Source organism: Corvus moneduloides, chromosome 14 (genome assembly GCF_009650955.1).
Source record: "Corvus moneduloides isolate bCorMon1 chromosome 14, bCorMon1.pri, whole genome shotgun sequence".
Classification (NCBI taxonomy): Eukaryota; Metazoa; Chordata; class Aves; order Passeriformes; family Corvidae; genus Corvus; species Corvus moneduloides.
In genome coordinates this window covers 13,110,561-13,126,424 of record NC_045489.1, presented here as the reverse complement: position 1 = coordinate 13,126,424, position 15,864 = coordinate 13,110,561, and the positions used below count along the sequence as shown (strand labels likewise).

At 45.5% G+C, this 15,864-nt stretch overlaps 1 protein-coding gene across 6 annotated transcripts in view; it reads left to right on the top strand.

Moving 5' to 3' along the window:
- The window catches only part of PASD1 (PAS domain containing repressor 1), a 103,587-nt gene that overhangs the window by 77,800 nt on the left and 9,923 nt on the right, over positions 1-15,864 (top strand). For 5 of the 6 annotated variants that reach the window (XM_032124047.1, XM_032124045.1, XM_032124048.1 and 2 more), the window contains 10 exons: positions 409-498; positions 1,579-1,699; positions 2,848-2,961; positions 3,627-3,745; positions 4,539-4,621; positions 8,239-8,345; positions 11,040-11,187; positions 13,260-13,341; positions 14,820-14,943; positions 15,695-15,804. In XM_032124047.1, the coding sequence (XP_031979938.1) occupies positions 409-498; positions 1,579-1,699; positions 2,848-2,961; positions 3,627-3,745; positions 4,539-4,621; positions 8,239-8,345; positions 11,040-11,187; positions 13,260-13,341; positions 14,820-14,943; positions 15,695-15,804 (1,098 nt within the window). Of the gene's footprint in view, positions 1-408; positions 499-1,578; positions 1,700-2,847; positions 2,962-3,626; positions 3,746-4,538; positions 4,622-8,238; positions 8,346-11,039; positions 11,188-13,259; positions 13,342-14,819; positions 14,944-15,694; positions 15,805-15,864 lie in introns of those variants that run through there. The other variant, XM_032124050.1, reaches the window with a different exon arrangement.

Below are 15,864 nucleotides of genomic sequence, written 5' to 3'. Positions count from 1 at the left end.
TTTGCCATGATGATATCTAACATCTCCTTACGCACTGACCTTGTTAACTATGGTGTAATTCAGAACACATAACGAAATGACTGAAGTCACCAGGATTGTGTGGGTGTTGAAATTATAAGCATCACTGTCTCGCTTCATGTTAAACAAATACTCGCTGGGTGAAAAATACAAGTCAATTTAATAATAATGAGAATGAAAAAATAAGAATATAAAAAGAATGTTGAATTAGACAGCATGTGTAATTTTTATTTTTCCACACTGAACTGTCATTTCCATGATTAATTTCTGCTAGGTTTAAGCTGTTAGAAGCATCATTAAAGAATCAATTAGCCTAAAATATTTTAAGTTTTTCCCTTGCATAATTCTGGTTTGGTTTTTTTTCTTTTTTTTCCTGTCTATTATCATTAGGCACTAGATGGCTTTCTCATTGCTCTTACCACTGATGGGATTATTATTTATGTATCTGATAGTGTTTCGTCTCTGCTAGGACACTTACCGGTAAGTTCTGACCACGCAATACACTGAAGGCTCATTCCCCTCCTTAATGCAAATCAGCCAGTGCAGGGCTGGGGATTGGTTTTGTCCAACCAAAGAGGCAACTGACTGACTGTGGGTGGGAGGTCAACCAATGAACTCTTGTGGAGTTTCTCAAGTTCCTGTGAATAACAGATTCTCTCCCAGGGTCTATGAGTTAGCTTCAAAAAAACCCAACTACGCAAAATCACTGTACTCATAGCTCATCACTTGGCTGTACATCTAAAGCTCTGGGAGATGTTTGTCCCACCAGGTTAATGGAAAATCTTATGGTTGTGAAATCCATGCCAAAGCTCTTCTTAGATAATGTAAACATTATTTCAGAACTGAATCTATGCTCTTCTAATGACATTGGGTTTTTCTACTTTGAGCCCATTGCCTTTAGTAACAAGTGTGTGGCCTCAGGGTTTTCTGGGAGAACTTCTAGAAACCAGTTAGTTGTCAGGTGCAGAAATTTCAGCTTGGCTCCTCAAAAACATTTTTCTCTTTATCTGGTGCCAAGCATGAAGCACCAAGGATGCCCTATATGAGGGGAAATTTGAGCACACAGTTACCTGAATGTCCTGGTATGCAAAGAACAAATCTGTGCTGACATTTTGGTAGAACCCCTTTAGTCAGAATGTGTGGGTCGATGAGCACTGAATCACTTGCAGGTCAAGCTGATTTTGCCAGATGTTCAGCCTAGAAGACAAACAGAGGATGTGGGGAGGAGCTCTCCATCTTCTGTGTCATGCTTTCAAAGAAAAATGCTTCACTTCTCATCATTTTATATTCCAGTGGTACCAGGGTTTCTTCTCCAACCTATGTCTGAACTGAGGGGCAACCTCTGGGACTCATTCAACCTTTTGCAAATAGATAGTAATCCTGGGGTAAAATAGCCTAAGGGTTATGTTCTGCCCTAGATCCATCTACAGATTGACTGGGCTTCCTTGTCTTAGGCATCCGTGCCAGACGGGCAGCGTCTGTGCTCTGCTTAGGGATGAAAAGGCATGTGGTTGTGTCAGGCTGTGCTGCTGAACATGACAAAGCATTCTTTTGTATCAGTCAGATTTGGTGGACCAAAATATATTAAACTTTCTGCCTGAGCGAGAGCAGAGTGAAGTGTACAAGCTCCTTTCTCCACATGTGCTCATGACAGATCCTGTTGCAGCTGATTTTCTAAATGGTAAGTTCTGCTCCTGTCTGTTGGTCAGGGAAGTTTGCCAAAGGTAAACAGCTCCCAGGGGAGTCTGCACAGAGCTCTCCAGCTATTTAATGCTCTTGCCTGCCACTACTGTTCTGCTGCATTTGTGGGTTTAGTGCATCACAGTTCTAATGTTCCTGTGTGCTCCCAGTACTTGCTCTTTGATTAGGACAGTCTTTGTTTTACCATCTGCTCTTCCCCCATGGAGTTGCCCTCAGGAGATGCTTTTCCCCAGGTGGGATGCTAGACTAAGCCTGAAAAGGGAATGAGGGCTTAGGGGAACAAAAATTTGGAGAAATCCCAAACAGTTTTGGCAGAGCTGTTATTCCTTAGGAAGCTTGCATGTCTCAGGACACGAGAGAAGCCCTAACGTAACTTAAGCACCAGCCTCCCTATCTGAACAGTCTGTCTGAATCTGTACTGCTGGCTGCTGTGCCACCCCCAGAATGTCCCTTTCCCTCAGAAAATGTCCCCAGGACCAGAGCAGGCAGGAGCATCTTCCCATCACCTGCATTTCACCAAACCTGTGCTGGGCCCCACCCTTTTCCTGGTGGGTTTGGCAAGGGCACCAAGCAGCACTGGGCTCCCCTCCCTGCTGCCCCATGAGCATCAGTGGGAGCTGAGCAGCCTGATGATGCTCTGCCTTGGGGGTGGTTTCCTTCTGGCTGAAGGCCTCGTGGCCTAATCCATGGAGTTCAGACTTGGGGCAGAAAACTGGATTAGAGCTTGGCACGGTGCCCTTCACTGTTAATGGCTTAGGGTGAGTTCAGTGCGCTTTGGGTCCTTCTGAGCAGTGCCAGAACAGGATACTGCAGTACCATGTAACTGCTTTGCATGAAATCCTGCATCCATGAAGTCAATGCTGCTGACCAGTATAGCCAGGGTTTCACACCCAGTTTACTGGGTGACTGCAGAGACAAGAAAAAAAGGGTGAGAATACATTTCCTTAAGCAGAAACAACTGATAATTGCTCCTAGCAGTTAAATATTTACTTTTGGGTATCAGAAGCATCCCAGCAGGGTGTGCCCAGATACCACCACAGCAGGGTTGGTATATAAATTAAATATGTGAGCGAGCTAAGGTGCAGACTTCTAATACCACTGTCTGTGTCTCCCTCTCTCTCATTTCAGCGGAAAAACAAATAGAGTTTTGTTGCCATTTAGCAAGAGGCAGCTTAGATCCAAATGAACCCCTGATGTATGAATATGTGAAATTTGTAGTGGATTTTAAATATTTTACTCATGGTAAGTTACTGTTTCGGCCTACCTTTGCCTCTCCACCTCTCTCCTTTAAATTGTGTTGATCTGTAGCATCCTAAAGGCTCTGCTTCTGCTGAAAATGCCCTGTAATTGTCAGAGATGGAATGAGCTGTGCATACATTGGATATATTTTTCATACAAAAGTGGTGGGGAGGCTGTTGATCAGAAGAGTGCGCTCTCCTTCATGCTGTGCCTAAAGCTGATACCATACTGAAAATACCTCTGACCCACTGCCTATTGTAAAGCAGCCTACTTATTCAAATAGCCAGTAAAATATGGTATTCTGTTTCACTTGTGGCAGTGAAATGACACTTTACAGAGATTAAGTAGTTTGAGGTGCCTGTAAAATCCCAAATCTTGCAAATGTTGGCCTGGAGAAAGGCTGACAAGGAGACTGCAGCTGCACACTGTGAGCTGCTCAGAGCTGTCTTACAAAGCTCCCGTGCAAACCAGGGATAGGTGGTTACAGCTGTGTAACTTGGAGCCTAAAGGGTCATGCTTTAAATAACATCAGCGTGGATCAGCGTGGCATCACCCCGTGGGTAGGAGGAGTTTGTTGCTTGGGTTTCATCAGTCACCCTACCTGCCTTGACATGAAAAGAGAGCTCTCCTTCCTCTTCTTCTTAAATAAATTGTCTGGTTGTTTCTAGTGCCTACACCCTCCTGTAATGGCTTTGAGTCAGCTATTGCACGAGCTTTCAGGTCAGCCACGGAGGAGCAGATTTGCCTGGTAGCGACTGTTCGTCTTGTCACACCGCAGTTCTTAAAGGTGAGCTCTGTGCCGCCTCTGCCCTGGGGCGCGGCCGCGGGCACTTCGGGAGCCGGGGCTGTGGCACAGGCTGCTTGTGCACGGGCTTGGGAGAGCAGAGAGGACACTGCTGTGGCTGGGAGTGGGAGATGACACAAGTGTGTATTTGGGAAAGGTAAGGTATAAAGCAGGAGCTGCTTTTGAGAAGAGCTGGTTTTGTGATGGGGTGTCTCAGAGGGGGCAGCCTGGGAAGCTCTAGGACAAGGGGACCAGCTACACCACTTGGGAATTTGCAGCCTTCAGAGATATCCATCCACCACTCCTTTGTGCAAGGAAGCCATCTGCATCTTGAAACACATGGAAAACGTGTGTCACGGGCTCTTCCTGCTGGTCTGTAAATGTCCTGTGGCACTGTGCACTGATGACAGGGATAACAACCCCAGGTGCTGCTTGCTCAGGAGGGCATTAGCCAGCTCAGTTAGAGGCTGGACCTGGAGCTGTCATCCATATTCCAATACCAGTATTTGCAAAAAGCTGTGGAATTTTGCCTAAAGAGTGCAAGATGAAACCCTAAGACTATTTATCCTAGCTCTGAAATTCAGCTCAAGGTAAACTATTCAGCCATTTTTCATCAGTTCATGCATCTATAAAACAAGTCTTACACATTCCTTAGAGGAAAATAAGTCAAGTGCTTTTAAAGCACTGTATTTTCCTGTGGTTTATTATATGAACAAAGTGGATCCTAGGTTTTGATAGTGGACTCCTTTTGTCATTTCATAGAATTAAATGTGTGAATGTGCCCACTGTTTTGCAGGAGCTCTGCAACATTGAAGAGCCATGTGAAGAATTCACATCGAGGCATAGTTTAGAATGGAAGTTTTTATTCTTGGACCACAGGTAAGAGATCTGGGTTTAGTCACTGAAGAATAAATAAACTGTAGTTTAAAAATAGAAAACTTTCTGTACCTCTCGCCTGAGATCCCAAATGGAATAGTTCTAATTATATGCAACTTAGTAAGTAGCAATACTCTGAACTTAGCTATTAGGCATCCTTAAGTGCTTCACTATTTTCCATATTTTAGGCAAGTAAGAAACCATGGAAAATGTCTAGAAAAATGTCTGATCTTCTAACCAAGATAACAAGCCATTGAAAGTGAGCAGTGTGGGTCCCAATATGTTCCCCATATTGGTTTAGCTCCTCTGTTTTACAACTACAGCTTCTAGGAATCCTTCTAAATCTTTTGCTGTGTCAACAAACTTTTGATTTTTCATCTTGAGAAATTATAGAATTTCTAAAAATAAAATAAAAACCAGTGGATTTTATTATTTAATTGCAGATTAGTTTTGAGCAATGCAATATGGTGAGCTAGAATTCAGCTTGGTGAATGAAACAGACTGGAACCACTTTATTAAGCTGCTTAATTTAGGATTCATTTTCTTCAAAAGAAGCTGGAGGGTTTTATTCACTCTTACTTCTCTGGATTTGACATATGTGCACACTGAACAATAAGCACATTGAAAAATCCTACCCATTCCATTATCCCTTCCCTTATGAGCTGTGCAAAGGTAGTCATTACTAAAAACAGAAGACCAGTAAATAAGGCTCTGAGGAAAAAAAAAAACATCAGTGAGGGAAAATATCTAAATATCATCTGCACATTTAGAGCAAGAAAGAGAGAGAGCAAATACAAATGAATAATAACTTCGATTTATACAGAACACAAGGTGTGTGCTTCACACCTTGAAGCATGGAGGAGCTGACCCAGCGACAGCCCTACAGCTGATTATGCGTGGTTTGGGACAGTTGGATAATTATTCATTCAGATGAGATCTTGCTGGAGTGGCTTTGTTAGACTTTAATTGGCCTGTCTGATAATGCACATTTTGAGAATCAGCTGATTAATGTTAAGATTTGTAAAAGAGCCCTAAACCCCTCACTTCACTGATGAAGCGAGCTGCTTTTCCACAGGGCTATGTCCCAGCAGCTCCTGTGAAAAATGTGAGTAGGAGCTACTTTGAAACTTGTCAAAGAGTCTTTGATGAATCTGGTTATGACTCAGAGAGGAATCTCTCTGCTGGTGCTTGCAGACACTCCAGTCCCACTGATATCCCCAGCGAGGAAACCATCGTTACTGAGAGGAAATTAAGATGATGCAGATGCTGAGGCAGAGTTTGTGACAACCCCAGATGCAAGCAGTGAGCTCAGACCCAAGAATAAGCAGATCATGGGAATTGTCTCATTTAATCTGATTCAAAGCTCTCTCCAGTACAGTCTGCAGGACACTGGGAAATGTTGCTGTTTCTTGCTGATTTGCATCACCACAGGCTGCCTGGCACTGAGGTGTGCTATCAACAGGGGCAGAGGGTACCCAGCAGGAGCTGGAATCAGGACCTTTGCTATCATGATTGCAACTTAAATCAGAGTAAAGACAGATGCAATAAAAGCATTCCATAGATCTGAATAAACATGAGAAAAATAGGAAAAGTCTGTATTCTGGGTCTATATGTAAATATGTGTAGAGAAAGAAAAACCCGTCAACTTTGATAATGATCTGTTTCTCTTCTGCGCTGTGGTACTGTTCTTATTTTCCCTTCATTTATTAAAAGACTGCACCCAAAAGGCTCTCTGAAGACTGTGCCTTCCCATTTGCACAGCAAGTTGCAGGTCTCAGGGCTGGAACTTAAGCTAACAAGACACTTTTAAATTGCTCCACAAGGCATCTCCTTGTCAAACGACAGATGAGGAGCATTTTGTGGCTGCTTTCTTATATAAAGAGCTCTGGTGATATTCAGGAAAGCATAATACTTTCCTGATCAGCTTAAATGTTTATCTGATGTGCTTCTGAAAGATGTTATTGTCTTGAATATAAGCATGTCATTAAAAATAGGAGAAACAGTGATGCATTCTGCCGAAGAGACAGCAAGGAAGGACACTTTGATAAATACACATATTATCATCATTAACAGAAATCTGGGTCACATAAGGAAAAGGAACAGAGTGCTCTATGAAAAGTTACTTGAATAAATAAAGCTGTATTGTGGCAGAGACCACTGTGTGCTCAGCACAGTCTGGTTCAAGAGATTTGCTGTGGAGTGGAGGCCTGGCTCTGCCAGCTAACCCCTTGTGCTGGGACTCGGGAGCTCCTGCTCACACCTTGCTCCTCCTGGGGCTGCTGTTGAGCAGATCCCTAGATGCTCCTTCCCCCATTTCCCATTTGGTGCCAGACTGCCTGCCTGCAGCTGTGGGGAAGAGGGAGGTTACAGACCTGCCTGGGCTCTCTGTGGCTGAATAACTGATGCCCACTGTGTCTCTCAAGAGCACAAATGTGGAGCTGGGTGGCTCAGCCAAGAGAGAACTCCACACAACCAAGAAACTCAGGGCTGATCCATCCAAACCCACAGGTACTACACTGAAATAACTTTTTGTTCATAGTCCTGGCCATTTTATGGCCTTCTTCCTTAAGAGCAGTCAGCATACCAGGAGCGGGGCAGCAGGAGAGGCAGCTTTGATGCGCACCATCCCCTTCAGCCTGCCCCATTTTGAGTTATTTACCATTTTGCCCTGTTTTTGAGAAACACACTGAACTTGGCAGGTGAACCTCACACTACCAGCACATCCTGCAGCCCGAACAAACAGGTGGAGCCACATTAGCACAGGTTCTGCCTCACTGAGTGCTTAAGTTGGCGCAGACAGGAGTGTACCTGAGTGCTGGAAGACGGACAGTGATAGGAAGGAGAGAAAAAAACAGTGGTTTTCTCCTCACATTTCAGTGGTTTCATAATCATAAGCTATCAGGCTCTGGTGAAGGCTGCGTTAGGACACCTGCAAAAAAAAAAAAATCTCTTATTTTGCCTAGAAAAATGAAAATCTAGAATTGATAGCAAAATAGTGAGGTAAGTCATTGCAATGTGCCTATCTAAATACTTCATCAATTCCTTCCCTACCAGGCAAAACAAAATCAGCCCTAAATCGGCCCCATGCCTATTGCTATCTGTACTCTCAGCACAGAAAGTTTTGTTGGCTGTAGTTTCCTAAGGTTTTCCAGGGGAGCAATTACTTCTTCCCAAGCTGGTCCTGACACACACTGCAGCTTCCCACTTACTCTCTCTTCCACAGTTACTACCCAGGTGACGTTTACATCCAGCCTACCGGATAATTTCACTCCAGCTCCGAGTTGTTATGCGCGGGATCGGCCATAGCGTTTCTCAAGCTGTGTCTCCTTAATGAATTGAGTCACTCACATACGTACATGCCTGTCTCTACACCCACATAATGAATAGGCTGTCAAAGAGTAAACACACACCTTTTCATCTTCTCAGTTTTTACCTCTCCCTTGCTGCGGGGTTTTTTTTTGTTTGTATATGAAAATGTATCACTGCCTGTGGAAAATCCACTCCAGATTTCCCTGCCAAGTGAACGAACGAGGTATTTGTTGCTGGTATCACAGCTTATCTGCCAGGATGTCAAAGCATCAAGTTTTGTGCTCACTCCCTGCTCTTTGCTTCCTTTCTAGGGCTCCACCTATTATAGGATATTTACCCTTTGAGGTTTTGGGAACGTCAGGGTATGATTACTACCACGCAGATGACCTGGAGCTTCTTGCTAGGTGCCATGAACACTGTAAGTTGCCATCCCTCTGCAATGTGTCTGTCTCTGATCTCATTTGTCACTTGTGCAAAACCTTTTGCTGTCATCACAAAAGGCTTCATCTTCAGGGGCACGAGGGAACTCTCCCTTCCCATGACAGACTGTCACAGCTGACACTTACCTGCGAGGTTGAAACCTGCAGAATTCACTCAAATCAGAAACTGTTTGTGCAGATTTCCTAAATTGGCAGATACCTTGTTTGAGCACAGGTTGTCTCAGAGTGAAATGAGATTAAAAGATTGGGAGTTAGAACTTCCCCCCTCTGTCCTGCAAGTTTTGTTGATTCATCACAGTTCATGGGGTCTTGCCATTCCCCTGGGCTCCAGAGTCAGCCAGGAGGCTCAGCTCACCAAAACACCTTCTGAGCATATCATTTGGATCACCTGCCTGTGCAATTAGATGTTGTGAACCTCACTTACTCATTAGTAAAATGCTTCTGGAGATTCAGTATTATTTTAAATACAAAACTACTGAACGCAATTTCCCTGTGGGTGAGGATTGCTCATGTTTGGTCGACCTGAAAGGAAAACAACAAAGCAGAGGAGTCAAGTTCAGGCTGATGTGTGAACACCACAGAAGGTCCGTGAAGTTCATTTTCATGCAAGCAGAAGTGGTGTGACCTGTGGGAGCCAGAATAGAAGGAGCACTCGCGTGAGTTCCACAGCAGTGCAGCCCAATGCTGGAGAACCATGTCCTGCTGAGGGCTGGAGCCAGTGTGAGAAGGGCAGAGGGTGTCTGCAGATGTGGTCTACTCTTAATCAGTGTGCATTTCTTAGCAGGTGTGAGATGTTTTATCCCCAAGACCCAGATTTTTCCATTTTATTGGGTGCATTTCAGACTGAGATATTGAGCCAGAGTTACATGTGTCCTGCGGTGGTTTTGCACTGCCAAGCACTGCAATGAAAAATAACTACATACTTTGTAAAATGCATCTAGGTAATCAGGTATTTTGCTAAGAAATATTACTTACAGGTTTCCTGTTGGGGACAGTGTCTGTCTCTCTGCTATCTCCACTTGAAAGGAGAGTGTTTTGTCAAAAGGAAATGAGGACACCCCAGAGAGTGGAGCAAGTGGGATGCTGTAATTGCTCTGAGATGCAGAGCAGCACGATGCTGGGACCAAGAACCACAGCGTTCTGGAGACAACCCATCTCTGAGCTGCAAACCACCCCCATCTCTACCACAAACCCTGTACCACTTACACAAATGAGGAGCTGAGGGACCTAGGAGAGAATGGGGGAGAATACTTCCCTGCATGTCAAGTTTCCCTGCTCCACTTCCCTGCTGGCTGCTCTGCCCTGTCCAGGCAGAGCCACTGGTACAGCCCCTGCCAGGGAAGTGGGTTGCCTGGCTGAGCACATGGAGGAAGCTGTGACAGGGGGGACACACAAGTTGTGTCAAGTGCAGCAAAAGCATAGATGGGAATATTAACAGAGTATTTTAAATGTTTTCAAGTACAGTACTTCTTAGTGCTGTTTGCTTAAAAGACGATTCAGATACAAGTGAGATACTTAACCAGACAGTGGCCTTTTGGTAATGCATGTGCAGTTTGGTATGGACACAAACTGTATTGAGAGTGGGTCAGGTCATTCAGCAGAGAATCAATTTGATGATTTATATTCTACATCTCTATCAGCCATGCATTCCTCTTACCTATTAGAAGAATATTTGCACAACACACCTGTAGGGAAGGATCTTTTCATTTTACTGCACAGGGAAACAAAGTAAAGTGCTGGCAAAGTGGCTTAGAGAAGTTGCTTCAGGACATTTCTGCCAGGACTAGGAGCTGAGGGATCCCCAGCATGTTATGTTAGCCAGAAAATCTCTGCTAAGTGCTTCATCTAAAGCCCATCACTGTTAATGGGATTGCTAAAGAAGTCAGTCCTGATATTTTAACAAAGTAGAGGTGTGCAGGTGAGTTAAAGACCACTTGGGTTAGTGTGGCTTGCTAAGTTCCTGTTTGTCACACTGACACTCTGGGCAGGCATCTTGTGTCACTACTGTCAAGTGAAATGGGTTTGTTTAAACCACATTTGTATTTTACTTTGCATTAATTGTGGGTATTTTAAGTGGGCATGTTTCATTTTGTATTCCCTGCAGTTTGGAACATTTAGTGTGGTTATTTAACATAGTTCCCCTCATTATTTTCCAGTTGTATTACAGAACCTGAGATTTTTCTGGATGTAGCCTGATAATACATACCAGGCTGGCCTAGGCCAGGTCTTGGAGAAAACTCTCAGTTAAACTGTTAAAACTCCACTGTCTTGTTTTGTGCCATTATTAGGATTCTTACGTCACACCTTCAGTCTTTGAAATGCATTCTCACGTACTTATGAAAAGCAAATAATTTGTTTAATTAATGTTATTTATGCTTATTTCAGGGAAGCCCATGAGTAAGTTATAAGAATGTAGCTAGTTATATGGTTATATACCAGTTATAAGAGCAATCTCAAAATAACAAACAGCACTCCGGAAAGTCAGCAGGAATGACCCTAAACAAAAGCCGAGTACCTGGTTGTGTATCATCTGTCTTGTTTATAAAGCTCAAGAGCCACTTTAGCACTGCCCTAGTCTGGGAGAAGGGTGTGGGACTGAATTGTTTTTCCAATCACCTTTGCACCATGAAATCCCTGTTTGCTATGAATTGCTTTCTCTTTTTGTTAAACAGTGATGCAGTTTGGAAAAGGAAAGTCCTGTTACTATCGGTTCCTGACCAAAGGGCAGCAGTGGATATGGCTGCAGACCCACTACTACATCACCTACCACCAGTGGAACTCCAAGCCCGAGTTCATCGTTTGCACTCACCTGGTAGTTAGGTAGGAGCAAGCACCAAACTCTTCACAGTGTATGTTATGTCTAAGTGTTGAGCCATCGCTTCTTCTAGTTCTGCTTCATGTTAACCAAATACCTGCTGTGCCTACTGACACACAAAAATGATATCTAATTCCATGAAACTGTTCCAACAGGGAATATGTGTTTTATTTACCTGTTTACTTTTTTTTTTTTTTTTTTTTTTTTTGGCAACTGGGGCAATAGCCTGGAAGCCACCTCTGGCCAAATCTATCAGTGTGGTACATTCCCCTTTTGTCCCTAGTGATGACATGGCCATAGAAAGAATTAAAGCTGTTGGGAATCAGACAGCTTTCTGGGCATGAATGAGATCACATAACTCCTACAAAACCTTTTGATCAGAGCTTTAAATATTTATGACTTATTAAGCTGCTGGCTTGCTGGCCTTATTCCTCACCCAAATCCAGCCCTGGATCCCCCCCTAGTGGGAAGCTGCTTGTGCTGAGCTGCAGCTCGTGCTGGAAGGCAGTGCATGTGTGAATGCACAGATGCTCTGTGAATGCACCTTCTGGGGGGGGGATCTGCTGGATCAGCGCTGCCATCTGAAAAAAGACTGTGTTAAGAGTAAGAATATGTTTTCTGAAGGGCTTGAAAAAATAGTGACTCACTGTTATTAACTGCTCCATTAACTTGAGTAAAGTTACTGCTCACTGTGTATTTCTTTAGTGTCAGGAATCAATTTCTTTCTGGTCCCCTCTTTTTCTGTCAAACATCTGGAAGAGCAAACACTAGTAAATCTGAAATACATGGATCTGTTGGAGTGAGTCAGAGGAGGGCCACAAAGATGCTCATAGGGCTGGAGCACCTCTCCTGTGAAGACAGGAAGAGAGAGCTGGGGTTGTTCAGCCTGGAGAAGAGAAGGCTCCAGGGAGACCTTAGAGCCTCTTCCAGTGCCTAAGGGAACTCCAAGAGAGCTGGAGAAGGACTTTGAACAAGGACTTGGAGTGGTAGAACAAAGGGGAATAGCTTCAAACTGTCAGAGATAGGTTTAGATTAGATCTTAGATAGAAATTCTTCCCTATGAGGCTGGTAAGGCACAGGAAGCCTAGAGAAGCTGTGGCTGCTCCATCCCTGGAAGTGTTCAAGGCCAGGTTGGCTGGGGCCCTGAACAACCTGGTCTAGTGAAAGGTATTCTTCCCACAGTAGAGGGGTTGGAACCAGATAATTTTTAAGGTCCCTTTCAACCCAAATTCTATTGATTCTGATTCTATAATCTGTGATATAAATTACATATGAAGTGTTAACATAAGCAAATGTTACACAGAGAGGTTGCTTCTCAGTTGTCTTGCTTCTGCCATCCTTCAGGGAATTCAGCTTCACTTTAAGGTCTGAACTTAATTGTGCATTGATTTGTTTCTTCTTTCTGGTTCCAGTGCCTCTTAAACCTAACAATGTAGCCCTAAATAGATTTTGAAGTTCAATTCTGTTTCAGATAGTTAAGGTTTAAAATACATTACTGAAGTACACAAGTTAAAATGTTGTTTCAGGAAAATTCATTGCCACGATTATATAAGTGAGGTCAGTTCAGCAACTTCTCTTGCCTCCCACAAAGGTTGTAGCTCATTAGTATTTCATCACCCTAAAGTCTGGCACCTCTCAGTGCCCATGATCCATGAGCACTCAGAGAGTCTTTGAAACATCCTCTCCAGTTTATCCAAGTGGTGACTCATGTGGCATTTGTAACTGTAAATATTTTATTATTTAAGAGAGGAAAAAGTAAGGAAAGAAAATATAGTCTTTTAGAGGCTCATTATAGGGATTCCTGCACTTCACATTGCACCTGGGTTTTTATTTGGAACTTCCACTGGAGTGCAGAGTGTTAACTCTGATGCATGCACAGCTGTGTGCACCCTCAGAAGGAGGGACCTGACCTTGTCCTGCCCAAGGCACTGGCGTAGGGATCACTGAGCTACCATGCAAAAAAGTGATTCTTGTTCATCATCATTAGGTTAGAAAATGAATGTACACTTGTTACAGCAGTTTACCTGCACAGGAGCTGTAGAATAATTTTTGGGGTTTTTTGTTTCGGTTTTTTTAGTTATGCAGAAGTTCGGGCTGAGAGAAGGCGAGATCTTGGCCTCGAAGAGTCATCAATTGAACTGGCATCCTCTTCTCTAAAGGTACCATGTTCCTTCACAGTTGAATGAGAAGATGTTTAAACCAAACTGAGTAATAGCTTACCAATCTTAGGAACATATCTGTTCTTTCTTCTCCATTTTCTTTACTCCCATCTCATTCCAAGCCTTCACCTGGGTCAGGACTCAAGCAGCCCCTGAGAAGCTTTCCTCTGCATGGCTCCAAATTGCCCATGTTGGATGAGGCTGGATGAGCTTTGAACAGCCTGATCTAGTGGTGGATGTCCCTGCTCGCGGCAGAGGGATTGGACCTAGATGATCTTTAACTCCAAGTATTATCTGATACCCCAATAACTGCGAATTCAGCAGTTGCATTGCTCTGTTCTGCTCCTTGTAATCTTTCTGAGACCATGACGCGAAAAACGGGTTAAACCACCTTGTCTCAGAAGCACAGCTGGAGCTGGAGGCCAGATTGCTGTACCTATCACCCTCAGTAAGGCACAGAGGACCCAAGAGAAGGGCAGTACCACAGGGTACCTGTTTTGCTTGTGCCAGATCATCACTGATACTCAGATGAGGATGGGAATTGAAGGAAAAACACTTACCTAGATTTCAGCTCTGTTGCTGGATCACACGAAGTGTAGGATTGTGACCAGAGCAATAGCTTCCATGGCTTGAGTCAGTCTGGCATCACCACACATCAGCCCAAGTAACAAGGTCATTTTAACTTTTAAGTTTTTTCTCTTGGTAGTTTACAAATAAGACCAGAAATCAAAGTAATTTCAAGGGGATTATTGTGTAGTTGTCATTCCATCAGCCTCATTGCTGTTCAGACATTATTTTATGGGAGCTCAGGCTGTTCCCCTCTGCTGCCCAGGTCGTGCCCAGAACAGGCTGCTGGAGCCACTCCTCCCCAGGGAGCAGTGAGTGGGATTGCAGCTCTCAGCATTGCCCAGTACCTGTCCCCCTCAGGAGGCTGTAGGTCCTCTTGGGGCTCTGGCTGATGTCCCCATGCCACTGCTCCATGTCTCTTCCCAGTCATCTCTCTCCATCTCTGCAATGGATAAAGCTATTGCCCAGGTAGCCCCTCCTGCCACCTTCATTCATTGCCCCTGCCATCACTCCCCAGAGCGCCACAGCCAACCAGCGGGGACATCCCTGAAGAGATCAGGTGGAAAGAGGCTGACGACAAAAGCTTATTTCCTGCTGCCCACGGCTCTGTGGGCAGGGGAGCAGGAGGGTGGCACACCAGAGTGCAGGCCACAGGCAGCAATCTCCATGGAGGAGCAGTCCTCCACTGCTGCTCGCTGCCATCAGACGGGTGCCCAGGGCATGACTGTGAGGGTCCTGTGTGCCCGAAGGCTTTCGGGTGAACTCAGAGTGAGCAGGGTTTGGTGGTGTGGTTCCACGGTGCTGCACACCCAGCCTGCTGGGTTCATCTGCAAACAGGAGCTCAGGGAGGTCCCTTCCGGGGCCATTCCCACCTGCTGACGGTCTCACCGCTTGTGCTTTGCTCCCCGCAGAGCCACAGCAGCTACCTGGACGTGGGGCAGTGCGGCAGCAGCCAGGACGCCAGCCGGGAGGGAGTGTCACTGTCATCGCACAGCTCCCGGCACTCCTCGCACACCGCCCTCTCCGACTCCACCTGTAGGTGCCGGGGCAGCCCAGCCTGGGTGCAGGCAGTGGTGTGGAGGGCAGAGCAGCCTCCAGAATACTGGGGTTCGGCTGGAAGGGACCGAGTCGGGGTGGGGGGGAATGCTCATTGCTGGCACCAACATATCGCGTCATGACAAGTCACAGAGCAGCAACAGAGCCACGGCCACCTGCCGCCTCCTCCCTCTTAACCCACTGCCTGTGTGAGAGCAGATTTCTCCTGGCTTTTCACCAGCTGAGGGTCATGGCTGTCTGCTGTGGTTCAGGGGACACGAGGTGACTCGCTTGCTTGATTGAGCCAAGCTCACTGACAAAAGTTTTATGTTGGGATAATATAATTTTATTGTGGGGTGTCTGATGTGAAATCCCTGCAGAAGGAGCACAGAAGGATGCCTGCCTTGCTGGCAGCTTCATCCCAGCTCCTGTGAGTGCCCACCTTGCCCTTCGGGAGGTAGCGAGGTGACTGCAGTGCCCTGTGTGGGGCTATGGGTAGGAAACTCAGGGGACTTTTCTTGAGGTACTTGCTGTGGGGAGAGCAGGGATCTCATCTAGATATACCCATGGAGGGCAGGCTGAACAGGGGGTTAGCATCAGGAGGGAACCCAGCAAGTCAGGTGGGGAGCCAGAGGGACCACAGAGGGTCTCACTTTGGCAGTGTTTGGCCCATCTGCATATGCAGAGTTCAGGCTTAGCCAGGGTAGCCAGGCACGGGTCTGCTGTATCACAGTGAATGTCTCTCTTGCAGCCACATCATCCATGCGGCGCACGGACACCAGCACCCCCACCCAGCCGGCCGTGCCGGGGGCTCCGGCCGAGAAGGCGGCCCTGCGGCTGGCAGCAGTCAGGAGCGCTCAGGTCAGTGGGCCTGAGGAGCAAGAGCCTTTCTGAGGCTGTTGTGAAATGAGCTCAACAAGC